General features: G+C 39.8%; 1 protein-coding gene across 3 annotated transcripts in view; it reads right to left on the bottom strand.

Annotated features, from left to right (window-relative positions):
* The window catches only part of CACHD1 (cache domain containing 1), a 123,586-nt gene that overhangs the window by 74,120 nt on the left and 35,028 nt on the right, over positions 1 to 14,438 (bottom strand). For all 3 annotated transcript variants that reach the window (XR_014549766.1, XR_014549767.1, XM_083621096.1), the window contains exon 2: positions 4,771 to 4,833. Coding sequence is in view for 1 of the 3 variants with exons in the window: in XM_083621096.1 (XP_083477222.1) it covers positions 4,771 to 4,833 (63 nt within the window). In the remaining 2 variants the exon portion in view is untranslated. The remainder of the gene's footprint in view (positions 1 to 4,770; positions 4,834 to 14,438) is intronic.

Genomic DNA, 14,438 nt, shown 5'->3' on the forward strand with positions numbered 1-14,438 from the left:
GAACCGGGTTCGCATCTCCGCTCCTCCACATGCAGCAGCTGGGCAACCTTGGGCCAGTCACACTTCTCTGAAGTCTCTCAGCCCCACTCACCTCACAGAGTGTTTGTTGTGGGGGAGGAAGGGAAAGGAGATTGTTAGCCGCTTTGAGACTCCTTCGGGTAGTGATAAAGCGGGATATCAAATCCAAACTCTCCAAACTCTTCTGTTCTGTAAAAGGTATTGATGCTGTGCTTGTGCATAAGAGAAGTGTTTGTGCCATCACAAAACATGGGTAACCCATGGGTGTTATTGGGAGTGGTGTGTATTTGATGGGTGATGACAGAATTGCTAGGGATCTTTTCAAATCGTCTTCACAGTTGTTATACTACATCTATCTCCCTCCCTGTAGCTATTGTGTTTTTAGATTGAGTAACAAAGGGTACCAGCTAGTTACACTGGTATAAGTTCCACATAGTGGTTGCCATCTTAGCGGGACCACAGGAATGCCTAGCACATGTGATTAAAACACTGTCATACCCGAAAAATGGGTTCCTATTGCAAAAAATGGGTGTATAAAGAATTTGTATGTTTGCCAAAGGCTCACTGAGAAATGTAAAAAATCAAGTGTGCAGAAAGCAGAAAATAAATGATACCTTCTCTGGTATTTCCACAAAGGAACTTTACCACAGAGCAGTTTTGGATCTGTGTTTTTTTTTTTAAAAAAAGGAGCAAGCTTGTTGTCACTAAAAATATTTTACCCACAGCACCACGCTAATCTATCAATGTTTTTCTCAAAAAATTTTTCAAATATATATTGGAACTCAAAATTGTTGCCCAGTATTTCTAAGCCGTATCTTCCAAAAGCCAATCTTCACACTGAATATTGCCCTGAACAGTAATGGTTAACTAGAGAACTACTGAACTCGGAGAACTACTGAACAATGTCAACATGAGCCTAAGCATGACTAATGGTAATGTAATACACAGCACTTGGCTGATAGCAGTGTACTCCTTGAAGGGTATACCAATTATCTTGATACTCTTCGTAACACTATTATCAATTATCATGTTATCAGTTATCATAGCTCACTGCCACTTAGCCAGCAATGGAAGCCAAGGTGATAAACCTGTTAATTAAAATGAATATGTGAACACTCATTTATAGCCAGTTCATATGACCTGGTATTATCAACTGTTTCCTCTGACACTAAGTATGCTGAGATGGGTTCAAATAACAAGGAAGGGGATTTAGACTAAACAACAGGAGGAACATCCAGATGCTATGAGCGGAACAGCATCCAAACAGGCCTGCCTTGAGAAGTGATGGATGCATGAGAGGTTTAAGCAGAGACTAGATAGCCACCAATTAGAGATGGCATTGTAGAGGATTTGCTGCAGTGGCAGAAGGTTGCACTTTGAGGCCCCTTCCAATTCTATGATTCTAGGAGAACAAGAAGCTCACTGGAGATAAAAAAAATTGGTGGTAGCTGTTTTTATAACCAAGCAACTGAGAGGGTACTTGCAATTACTGTATCATCATCATCATTGTCACGTCAACTCTCCCTGACAGTATCTTATTTCAGTTTCTAAAATTTGGTCAGACAACTGATTTTTACAAGGCTGGTATAAGCAGCAAGCATTACTCAATAAGTCTCCAGCCATGACTACTTACACTGCCAGCCAGCCAAAATCACCCATTTGATGACTGAAAATACTTTTCCTCCCAGGAACTTGGGGACAGACACGTGTGTTTATCCCATTTAAAGCACAATTCTATACATGTCTATTCAGAAGTAAGCCTCAATGACTTTCAGGTACGCGTACATATGAAGCAGTGTTAGAAGCTAGGTTAGAAAAGCTAGGAGCCAAATGGCTTTTGGGACCTGGGTTGTTAGCACCAAAACAGAATGTCTAGTCACCACTGGGAGGGGGTGGGGTTGGCAAAACTTTTAATTTATTATTTTGTTAAGCATGAATTAATACACAATTAACGTTAAGTGACACATTGTTAATATCACATTTTTAGCAGAAATTGTCAATACAAATATAAAAAAATTTGTCCAGTAGCACCTTAAGAGACCAACTAAGTTTGTTCTTGGTATGAACTTTATTGTGCATGCACACTTCTTCAAATACACTGAAGATAAACTTGTTAATACAAGTTTAATTTGATGTTGACAATAAAAGTATCGGTACCATACTCCAGTTTTCAAAACACTCTACCCTTTATTGTTAAACTCCATATTGTCTATCCTTAACAATTACTTCAAGGCTTCAAAGCACATACATTTCAGTAATTCTTGTGTGTCAGCCAGGCTCAAAAACTGGCACCCAGACTTTTTAGGTGCTCGCAAATGGGGAATCTTTAGGTGCAAAATGCACCTGGCGCCTGCTAATTTTGAACCCTGATATGAAAGTAATGCCTCAAAATGACATGTGAAGCTGGTGAGGCCTAGCAAGTCCACCCAAGTGAGCACTGTGAAGACTTGAACTCTGTTCTCCAGGCCTATGACAGTACTACTAGAACTTACTTGCTATCACTAAATAAACTCTGTTTTAAGTCTGCATGTAACAACAAAGAATTTTGGTGCCATTAAGATAAAAGACATTTTTGTGTCATGAACTTGGGGGTCAAATCCCACCTCTATAAACTTGGGGTTATCCTCAGTTGACGTGAATATACACACTGCAAAGTGAGTCCAGAATGCAAGCAATGCACAAGACAGATAAGTCCTATTACTACACAAAGCACAAATGTGAATGCAATCCAATCCAGAGAGCAAAAGATACTGAGATGCAAACACCTAAACAGAGAAAATTAATTTCTGCAGTAGTCACTTTGTCTCTATTCAGCTCAAGTCTGATAGTGTCAAATCTACAAATGAATTCCAACACAGCTGCTTAATACAACTCTCCCTTCAAAACTTTGTGAGGTGTTTTTTTAAAGACGTATGACAACGTTCTTGTCTCATTGAATTTTCCCCGCCAATTTCCATTTTTTATGTTCATTTTTTATGTTTTGAGAAAGCAGTCTGGTTGCCTAATGGTAATTGGGAAAGGGTACTACTGACACATGACGGGATGCTTGGAAACTTCTCAGCACACCGTCCAAGGGATTCCGGGAAAACAAATTTTGGAAACCCACTGGCTTAAGCAGTGAAAGGGATGGAAAAGGTATTGCATTCTGCCTGACAACTGTCCACTTCTCCCACCACCAAATATATGTCACATCGTGCCTTAGTAACAATTACAATGGGGCACGTATTCCACATTTACATAGCCAGTGAAGCGTGGTTAGAGGATCCAGCTAGGGCAAGGGAGACCCAGAAACAAATCTCAACAGTGGTATGAAGCTGTTTGGGCCATTCACTTTATCTGAGCCTAGCCTACTCTGCAAGGTTGTGGTATGGATAAAATGGGGTGGGGAAGAACCAGGTAAACAGCCCTGAACTCCTTAAAGAAAGGAGTTGGGTAGGATAAAACCATACTAAATAAAGAAACACTAAATTTACATTACCAGTAAAATATGGAATGAGAAATAAGGTAAAACTTTTAAATGTTGTTTTTGTTAGTTTGAAAACTAAGCTGATATGAAAAGAAGGGTGCTTGTTTTAGATTAAGATTGTAGCCTCTATTCCAGACACAAATGAGAATTAAGTGGCAGCATCTTTCCTTTCCCCACAGAATAATGGAAGATCGATCAACTCTATTTTCCCTTTTAAAAACACTTCTCTTCTCTTCACACTAATGCATAAGAGAGATTTCTCATGGGGAAAGGAAAGAAAGGGCCTTCTTCTACTGCCACTCTTTTCCCAATAGCCACTAATCCAGTGGCTCTCTATCTGAGAAACTCTGGGGTTGCAGAGAAGCTTGCCAGAGTTCAACTGTGAGAAGATCAATTGTGGCAGACAAACACTGGAATGTCAGCTGGTCTGCAATCAGTACAGTTTCCCCACAATGTTCAGCTGCATGTGAGATCCAAGTTTTCTAGGGAAAACTCGGTTCACATAGGTTGACACTTCAGCCCAAGAGGCCTAGCTGGAGCACTATATGAATGGGTACACACCCTAGAACAAGCCCTAGCATGCTTTGGAACATACAGGGACGAGGGGAGTTTAAATCCTTTCTATAAGAATTTCAGAAAACAGAGAGCCCAGTGACCTCCTTGCCAGCTCTAATCAGTGCAGTGTAGAAGGCCATGTAACCCGCCCCTTGTGTTTATCATCAGCACTGGGATAATTGACGCAGTTACATCTTCTTTTTGTTTCTTCTGCGGGCTTTTTGCTTCCAAATGGTCCTTCTCTGTGGGCCCACATGGCCCTGCTCATTCCATCATCCTTTGATCTGCTTTCCTCCCCGCAGGCAGAGGACAAGCAAAAGTGCTTCCAGATGAACTGCCTTTGTTTTGTTTTGTCTTATTTACACTTCAGGAGGTTTGAATGCTGTTTTCTCCACTCAGAGAAACTTTACTAGAGAATCCTAGTCTAGTGTGAATGCAGCCATCTACAGGCATCAAGGGGGAGAGAGATGCAGAATGACAGAGTCAAACCTCAATTATCTCTTTTTAAAGTGGGGGGGGGGGACACCATGCAATTCATGAAATAGTAAGCTGCGCTAAAATCTGCCTATGCCAAAATATATCAAACTTCTACTTACATACAAAGAGCATAACTTCAGACATATACGAAAGTACAACAGAAACCAGCTACTGCAGATATAAAATTTTAGGTTGATTACTACTACAGTATAGTGTTACTGCCATATAATGCTGATCAGCAAAGGAATTCTTACCTGCTGAACTTCACTTTCTCCATTTGAAATTTTTTCCGTGTACACAAAGGAGTTGAATATCCGCTGTAATAAAATTAAGAAAGATTGATTAGACACATCGGTATAATATCAGTGACTGAGCGTATTTAGGTGAAAAAAGCAGCTACATACGGAACAGGTAATATAAAAGAGAAGATTAAGGAATAAAAGAATTATGGTAATAAGAGACGGAAAAACCACAGCAGTTTCATTAAAAACACATACGCTTCCATAATTAAATTAAACAGATGTTTGTGTTTTGTGGAAATATATAGGATATTGCATCCAGAGTGCCTGACATTGAGTGCAAGTGGTATGAATTTAAAATAGCTATGCTTCACATTTCAAACATGGCTTTCCCCAAATAAAGTAATTGTTTACATATACCATACATTTAATGCAATGCAGCTTTTTCAAAAAGGTTTTTTTTATTTAAAAAAAAAAATTCTCATTCTAAATTTCATTAGGAGCCTGTCTAGATTTCACTTATACTCAACGGGCTTTGCTTTGGGACTCCTGTGGGGGAAAAGGAGCAGCAGCATTCTGTACCTCCCTTTTCCCACTGTATACATACATGTTGTTGAAGGGAACGGCACGGAAAAAGTGAAGGCTCCTTACGGAGAGACAAAACTAAATTATTTATATATTACTCACACACATCAGCACACAAACCAGCTCCGCTCGCACCCTCCCTTCTTGCTCACATTCTCCAGTCTATGTCTTGCTGGTCTTCTCCTTTATCTTTCCTACATCTGGGTCAGCAGCAGTGAGGGAGGCTAAGAGGTTTTAGAAGTGGATAACCCTTACCTACAAAACAATAATCAAAGCTTCTACTGGGTTACTGAGAGGAAGCCTATCCAACCTTAGCTCCCAGCCCAGAGGCAGGCATCTGCTCAGGCTATCCTTGCCCCCAAAGATCTTAAGAAGGCTTGGCTTGGGCAGAAAGGAGACAGTACATAGCTTTCATTGAGCCAATGTCATCAAGGGCCTTCAGTAACCATCTCACTATTGGTGATGGGCTGTTCCCAAAGCAATAGGAAGGGGGATCTTGGACTCAGTGGATGCATGTAACAAGCCAAACATCTCCTGAGAACAATCTATCTTTCCTACTTTTGGGCTGATGGTGGAGAACTGAAGCTGCAGGCAAACATTGACAGGTGAGCAGGAATGCCTATCTGTCAATCACCTGTTGTTGTTGTTGTTGTTCCACTTAATGCCAAAATAGGCTCTAAGCAGTTTAGAGTCAATGTTTAAGGGAGGTTGCCAAGACTGCCAATCTGCTGATTGATGGTTACAGCAACCTCTTCTTAAGACACATTTACTGCACCAATCAGCTGGCTGGCACTGCCAGCTCCAAAGGAGGTTATTGTAACAGCTGATCAGCTAATTGGGAGTTACAAGGAGCCCCTTTGAAGTCTGTTTGGAGGAAATGGTTTAGAGTGCAAAGGAGCATCCCCCCCCCCCGCAGACATCTGTATACAGAGATTGGTCAAATTAGAAAAGAGTTGTGTACAAAGCCAAAACAGAAATTTATTATTCTTATCAGTAGAGAAGTATAGGCAAAGTAACTATATTTGTGTCACGACTGCTTTACATAATACATATGTATTTTGAAAGAAAAAAAGATTACTTCCACGGAAACAAGGTTATGATCATTTTCCCCATTTATTTTCTACACTTTCTAAACTTAGAATTTTGTTTTATTCTATAGGCTCATAAATTTATATTGTTAATATGCCTATATCATGTAACTAAATACCCATATGTACCATTTATTATTCTGCCAAATTATGAATATTCAAAACTACCAACAAAATAGCATGAATACTTATTTTTCATGTCATGTAGAAACACAGTTATTCAAAGAGCTACCATATAGCATGCTTAACCAAGAGTGTGGCTCTTGTCTTCACATAAGTGATAAGAGAATGCAAACCCAATCTGAATTACTTTCATTTTACAATGCTCCCACCTCCTTCTGTAGCTGGCAAGCTAGGAGTGGGGGACCTGTGGTCCTCCAGATGCCCTTGGACTCCAACTCCCATCAATCCCAGACAACATTGCCAATTGTCAGTGGTTAAGGAAGCTGGAGTCCAGCAGCAAATGGAGGGCTACAGGCTCCTCCTCTCTGCTCTAAGCAGCTATAATTATGTAGCACAAAAATACATCTGTGCTTCCTGGTCAGAGGTTTTAGATCAGGGGTTGGCAAGGTTTATCTTGCCTGGGCCGGATCAGTCCCGCAGAGATCCATCTGTGGGCTGGATTGTGCGCATGCATGAGTGCGTGCGCCCACCATTTCCAGCGTCTGCGCGTGTGCAGATGTGATTTCCGGCGCTGCAGAAGCAAGTTCCCGTGCCGCGCTGGCTTAGCACAGCGCATGCGCAAGCGGGGCAGCTCATGGGCTGGTCAAATGACCTCCAAGCGCCGCTTCTGGCCTATGGTCTTTAGGTTGCTGACCCCTGTTTTAGATAATGCTTCTTGTATCATAAAAACTTCATTTACTTGCAGACCAATCTGTATTAACTGTAATCACAACTGTATAATATGCACTCTTTTGTTCAGGAAATAAATTTTACAAATTGGGAAACTCATATTAAACCAATAGTTTAAATCACAATTAAGCTCAACTGCTTAAAAAATACATTTCAATCATAGGCATACAGGCAAAGCCAACAATGAGTTCATTTAAAGAAATATGGGACCAAAGACAAATGGTAAAGAGCATTTTTGGGGGGAAATGGAAAAGGAACAAACCAAGTACAGTACATTTAACTAAGGTGGGAGTGTAACCCACTGCCAAAGCACAGCAGTAATTTGATCCTAAGTGTGCTATATGTGTTAATATTAAGATTAAATTGCTTTCCAAGCACCTTATTCTAAAAGATAAAACGTATTGTTGACTACATCGAGCAACAACAGATTCAAAACCCCGTCATATTAATTTTGTTGTCTGGTTTAGTTCTTTGAGCGCCACACTTTGTGTGCAGTGCTTTACAGAGTTTTAGTTTATTAGCTTATTCAATTTATATACAGTGGTACCTTGGGTTACAGACGCTTCAGGTTACAGACTCCGCTAACCCAGAAACAGTACCTCGGGTTAAGAACTTTGCTTCAGTATGAGAACAGAAATTGTACAGCAGTGGCGTGGCGGCAGCGGGAGGCCCCATTAGCGAAAGTGGTACCTCAGGTTAAGAGCAGTTTCAGGTTAAGAACAGACCTCCAGAACGAATTAAGTTCTTAACCCGAGGTACCACTGTACCACCCTCCATCCAAATATCACAGAGCTGTAGCAAAAAGAGCGATTCACAGCTAAGGATGCAAGTGCTTTATCTGAACTAGATGTAGCATCTAAGCAAGTAAAGATATAAGCAGCAGTTTGGCAGGTCAAATTCTATCCTCAGCACTCCTCTTGCCCTCATTCAGGGAAGACATATCCTTGGTCACAGAAAACACTGTGGAATAATCTTACGTTTTGTTCCACTGAGCTTATGACTGTCACTTTCTCTTATTCCTTTCCCTCTTGGGGACTTCAGGAATTTAAGAAATTTGAACTCTTAATGCTAAGGCCACCCCTGGAGAGGGCGGCAGTAAATCTTCTGAGTTTACAAGTCCCAGTGAGCCTAAAAGGATTAAAAAGGCAAGATACAACTATTATGAAAAAGCCCAACACTGAAACTTCCTCTCATTCTATCCCTTTTATTAAAAGCTCTGATCAGTTTCTAAGACTACAAACAAACCTTTCCCACCCCACCCAATTTAGAGAAGCTAATTTAACATCAGAAGAAAATACATTAAAGGTGTCATTTTGATGCAAAATGAACTGCATTTTCTTTTCCACTCACAAATTGCTGAATATCTGGACATCAAAGGAAACAAAGAAATAACCTCTTAGCTAACACTGAGGTTTCTATCCATAATACGAAGCTAGCCCTTAACCTGAGCTTTTACAGATCTATGAAGAAGCATTAAAAATAATGAATATAGAGACCTGGGAGAAGAGTTGGTGGAAGAAGACTGGAAGAAATTTAAAGACTATCTGCAGAAACACTGTAAAATTAATGAATGTTAAAATGATGTTGGATTGAAAATAAGTGGCATTAGCAACAAAGTTAACAAGAGTATGCAAAATTGAATTGATAATGGATGAAAATATAGAGTTATAATATGTTAAGATACAGAGTTAAGATAAACGAAAGAGGGTAAGGATTTGCTGATTTGATTATTTAAATGGGGATACAAAAAGGGGAGGTGTGAGGAGGCCAAGGAAATAAGATAATGAGTTAGGGTTACAAAAAATGGAATTGTTTTCATTTTTCTTTTTTCTATTTTATGTATTTTTCTATGTTTTTTTTCTGTATTTCGTTCTTTTTATATGACCTTTTTAAATGTATGTTTTTGTAAAACTTTAATAAATATCTTTTTTAAAAAAATTTAAAAATAATGAATATAGTTAGGAAAAAAGAATACCGATAATCACTTGTTTGGTTACTTAGCTTATGTTTTCAAGTGAGAGTTTGAGTCGAAAAAATAAGTATAAAATTTTCCACTATGAAAATGTTTGCTTCAAATCTTAATTTTTGCTACCTAACAGCAGCACATGAATACTGTGATCATTGAAATGTTCTATCTTCTCTCCCCATGGTTCCTGTAATTAAATGAAGGAAAAATTGTGTGATTGCAAGCAGCATGATTGGAGTTATATGTAGTTGGGCCCTTTGATATGGATAATGCAGTGCAGTTCTGCATGCACTTTGCATCACACTGTGAAAATGTGGCATACGCAAATTTATCTATACTGTATGTGGAATATCTGACAAATTACCATCATTGATTCGTGTTTAAACATGAATGGCATATACAAAACTGCTGGGTTTATTTATACATTTATCTGAAGTACTTATAATTCACTCTTCATTGAATATTGTCGATTCCAGAGCGGGGAACAATGAAGTAAAATAATAATATACAGGGAGAAAGCAATAAACAGAATTATAAAATCCATCAAAGTATGTCCAATAAACATCAAACAAATAAACAGCTCCATTATATAGCAAAAAAACCTAAACTACAACAATTAGAAATTCCAATTTAACAAAATACGTGGATGAAGAAAACAGGACATTCAATTCACTGAAGAACCAAATGGTCGTATCAACAGTTCCCACACCGTTTCTTACTTGGTGCAATGAAACCCATTCCCCCGCTCTCAATCAGAGAGAGGGCCCCACTCTGTGCTAACAGACTCTCATTCCAGTCTTTTGAGCACCTTCACTGCTACTCTCGAACCCATCCAGGCTCTCACCATGAGCAGCAAATTGTGAACTCTTAATATTATAACTAACTGTACCATATGTTTTATCAAAATGTAAATCAGCCTAGCAACATAGTACAAGGTCAATTAGTTTGTTGTTGACATTTAAAGCTGTAAACAACTTGGGACAAGGACATATAACTGAACTATGTCCCCTGATACAGACCAAGCTCAGCTGTAAGATTTTCTTATGGATGACCTATAACCAGCAGTCTGTCCCTTGGGGACAATGCAAAAGTGGGCTCTCTCAGCGATGGCACCCAGTCTTTGGAATACCAACCCTCGGTCATGAAGTGGTCATCTTAAAACAACTCTCAAAAACTTAGGTTTATGCAAGTTTACCTAGACTCTTACCAACTCCTACTTTCTAATTATGGGCTCTTTTTAATATTTTAAAAGTATTTAATATTTTAAAAGTAATGAATTTTTAATGCTCAGTTTTATTAAATGGTGTTCTGCTTTAATTACTTCTATGTAAACCACTTGGAGATGTTCATTACATTAAGCTGTATACAATTTTTATAACTAAATAAATCTGAGAATGCATACTGCTCCATGCATCTGTGCTGATTCTAGATCGCCATTTGTGGGGATGGGAGGAAAAGAGGAACAGCAGCTCTAGCCTGACTAGGCTCATGGCCAAACTACATGTGATCAGATCAAACATTTATTTATTTTTACTTAAAGGCAGCCTCAGTGATGCTATAATTTGCACTGTAGCAGCAAAGCTGGGGGTGGAGAGGAGTCAACCCTTTCCTATGACATTTTACAAAACTAAAGAAAGTACACAAACATACACACAGCTAGCCCTGCAGCAGAAACAATTTCCCAATACGGGGCAAAACACTTCCCCTCCCAACTACAGTTGAAACGAGCAAAGTCTGACCACTCATACCATTCACTTTTCTGCCTTATCCCTTGAATATAGGAAGTGGAGAGAAGTCCTTTTCTGAGCCAGTACTGTAATTAAGGCTCGTGCTCCCTAGAGAGGTCCTTCTTGGTACCTATATAACTTGGGCACCAATTGAAGACTGTTGTATTCTCTTTGGTTTTGGTCCAATTAGTTTTGATGCTTGCTTTTGCTGCTCTGAATTGTTATATTTTATCAAACTGTTGTTTTGTTGACTGGTTTTAGTTTTGGTTGATTGCAAAAAAAAGAGACTGAGTAAATGTCTCTTTTACTCAGTGCTAGTTAGAACCCTTATTTCTACATCCACCTGTATGACTTGCTTTCTGTCTTTTGATGGGGGTCGGAGTTTGCTAAGGAATAGAGGAGGGAGGACAAAAGACAGGGAGCATCTTAACTAGGAAAAGAGGAATCCTGGAGAGGCAGCTTGGCTGGACCACTGCAGCACTGCTTAAGAAAGCATATATACCTGTATCTCATGCAAGCATATTTAACCTAGCATCTTCATTAAACAGATTTTCAAACCCTTAGCTGGAATTAGCATTTGGGAGAGAATCTTAGAAATAAAACAAAACCAAAATGGATGGAAAGGAGACTTTGAGAAAGTTTGTCCAGTTCTTAATACCTTTATTACATCAGTCCTTCACTTCCTTTTCGCAGTGACTTATGCCAATCAAACCCTTGCCCAAACATCCCAAAAGGGTGAACAGCAAGTTATTATTACCACAACAGATTATACCAATGTAAGAGGCTGTTCCACTAGGCTCTATTTCTGAAAGAACCTGAGCTGGCAGACGCTCTCTGCACTCTGCTTTATTTTATTTATAGACGTCAATGGGATAGTGTAATTGCTCAAAGCTATGCTCAGTTACTTGAAGACATCCAAACTGAGACCATTAAAAACATAGGGGGAAAAGATTGAAGCCCCAACTGGGACACTGTATTTCTAGACATAACCTCTTCGAAACCCCTATTTACCCTGAGTAAAGAAGAGCTGGAAAACTACCAAAAATGTCATCAAGATACTTTTTTTGAAGCCAAAGAAGGGGAGTGGGGAAGGAAAAAAATTAGTTCCACATGTTAAAACGATTCAGCATTTAGTCTATGTAATTTGACTAACGTTATACTCATGACAATGCGCATGGCACTCTTACAGAAAACTAAAATTGATGTTATGCAACCTCAGAATATAAAGCAGATGGTGGAAATAAACCTCCATACACTATTAATTTTCTTCATCTTGAGCCTGGGAGTAGGGGACAAGGGAAATATATTTACTATAATCTACAATAATAGTAGATAATTATCCAGTGGATTCCTGTATTCTCAATAGAGGTCAAGAGCAGAATGACATAACGGGGTGGGGGGGGGGAGAGAAGGGGAGAGCCACACTCAAGAGTCCAAAAATGCCATTATCAAATGGTACAGTGTCCAATTGTAAAAGATAGAGGAGCATTTCCAGTACAAAAGCAATTTTGAAATATACAGTGGTACCTCTGGTTGCGAACAGGATCCGTTCTGGAGCCCCGTTCGCAACCTGAAAGGAATGCAACCCGCGTCTGCGCATGCATGGGTCGCGATTCACCACTTCTGCGAAAGCGTGTGACGTCATTTTGCACGTCTGCGCATGTGCGAGCGGTGAAACCCGGAAGCAACCCTTTCCAGTACTTCCGGGTCGCCGCGGGACGCAACCTGAAAAGACCTTATTACTTTCAGGTCAATGTAGAGTGGCAGCTAAGCTTAGCATATTGTCCAAGCTCAGACTTGGTTAAGCTCTCTCCTCCTAGATCACAATCTAAAGCCAAGTTTTGTTCTTTTCTCTTTCGTCAGGACCAGTGCTAGTGGCCAGCTGACGTTTCATAGATCTATAGGCTGGGGCATTTTGCGTAAATTAAGATGGCAAGCAGCAGCCACCAATGGAAGTGAAGCTTCCCATCATGTGGCTCTGTCTTTAAATACCCTATTGACGTGAAAATAAGCCACACTTTCCCCCCCAATTCCGATTGTAAAAAGCTAAAGTGCGGCTTATATTCACGACCGTACGATATCGCTGCTGAAACAGCTGTCACGAGGGCCGTCGGGAGCACAGGGCAATGGCGCCCGTCACGTTCACGGCTCCCAAGCCTCCCCCAAGGCACCGAATTTTAAAGGTGAGGCTTATATTTGGGTGCGGCTTGTATTCGGGCCAATACGGTAATGTGTTTGTTTCTAGTAGTTATGGCACTAACAATGAGCACAAAGGGAGGCTACCTATGCTGCTCAGCCACCTGAAAGGCTGTTGCTACTGAGGCAAACCAAGGAAGGAAGAGACTCAGTTACATACAGCACTAGCAATTGCTATGGGGTCACATACATGGAACAGCTGCAAAATGCAGATGCCATCACCTGTACAATTTTTGCAGAAACCAACACAGGTATAAAATTGAAGTATCTCATCTCCACCATCATGAAGCTGTAACTCCTGGTCACCAATGTCTTGCTTTGCGCTAGCTGAGTAAGTTGACGTGCCAGTTAACTCACTTTTTTTTTCTCTGTTCCCAAAATATGAGCCAGGAGTAGCTGCTTCGTCATATGAGAAACCATTCTAACACAATTGGGGACTTCTGTTTGGTTCTTCATGGATATTTATTAAAAGACAGAAAACAGGAAAACCCTATCAGAATCTAAGAGGAATGTTGGCCTCAGAAGGATTATGTTCGTGTCGAGAGAGTTTCGTTTCATTCTTGGCGCTGTGTTTCTCTACTTTACAGATCTATCAATCACAAGACAGGCTGCACACTCACAGCTCTAATGGCATGGGATAAGCCTGTGTAATTTCATACTCCACAAGAAAAAAAAGGTCCAATACATGCAATGCTGTATGCACTATAAATCTGATCAGTACAGGCAAAGCTGGAAATATATAGTCTTCACATGCTGGGAGTGCAGTGCATGAGTACATTAAAGTTCTTGTGTTTTCACTGTTTACATAAATAAAAGTGAATCACCCTGAAAATAAGTTACTGAAGGACGACAAAGAACATTCATTCAATATCTAAGTGAACATTGCTGAAAATCAAAGGTTAAAATATAAAGAATTCACAAAATGAACAAACGAATGCTAACTTTGGATTCAAAGTTATACACTTTTAAACTTCAGCACTATCTGTTTTGCAGTAACCCAAGCAAACAAGGAGTACCTTACAGGCTGCTTATATAGATGTATATGGCCCAAGAAGCAGCCTAGGCACAAGGTATTACTCTCTGAACTTATCTAAATGTCTTTCCACATACGAAAAATGACACCGCAGATTTACAATATTGGCAATAGCTATGTAGACACCTCAGAGTCAACCTGGAGTAGTTTCTATTGCACACCTTTGAAAACAAACACCTCATTATTTCCTTTTTTTTTAAAAAAGCTCTCACCACCTTTGGAGTCTTGATATTAAC

Source organism: Podarcis filfolensis (genome assembly GCF_964270895.1).
Source record: "Podarcis filfolensis genome assembly, chromosome: 6".
In the NCBI taxonomy this organism is placed as follows: domain Eukaryota; kingdom Metazoa; phylum Chordata; class Lepidosauria; order Squamata; family Lacertidae; genus Podarcis; species Podarcis filfolensis.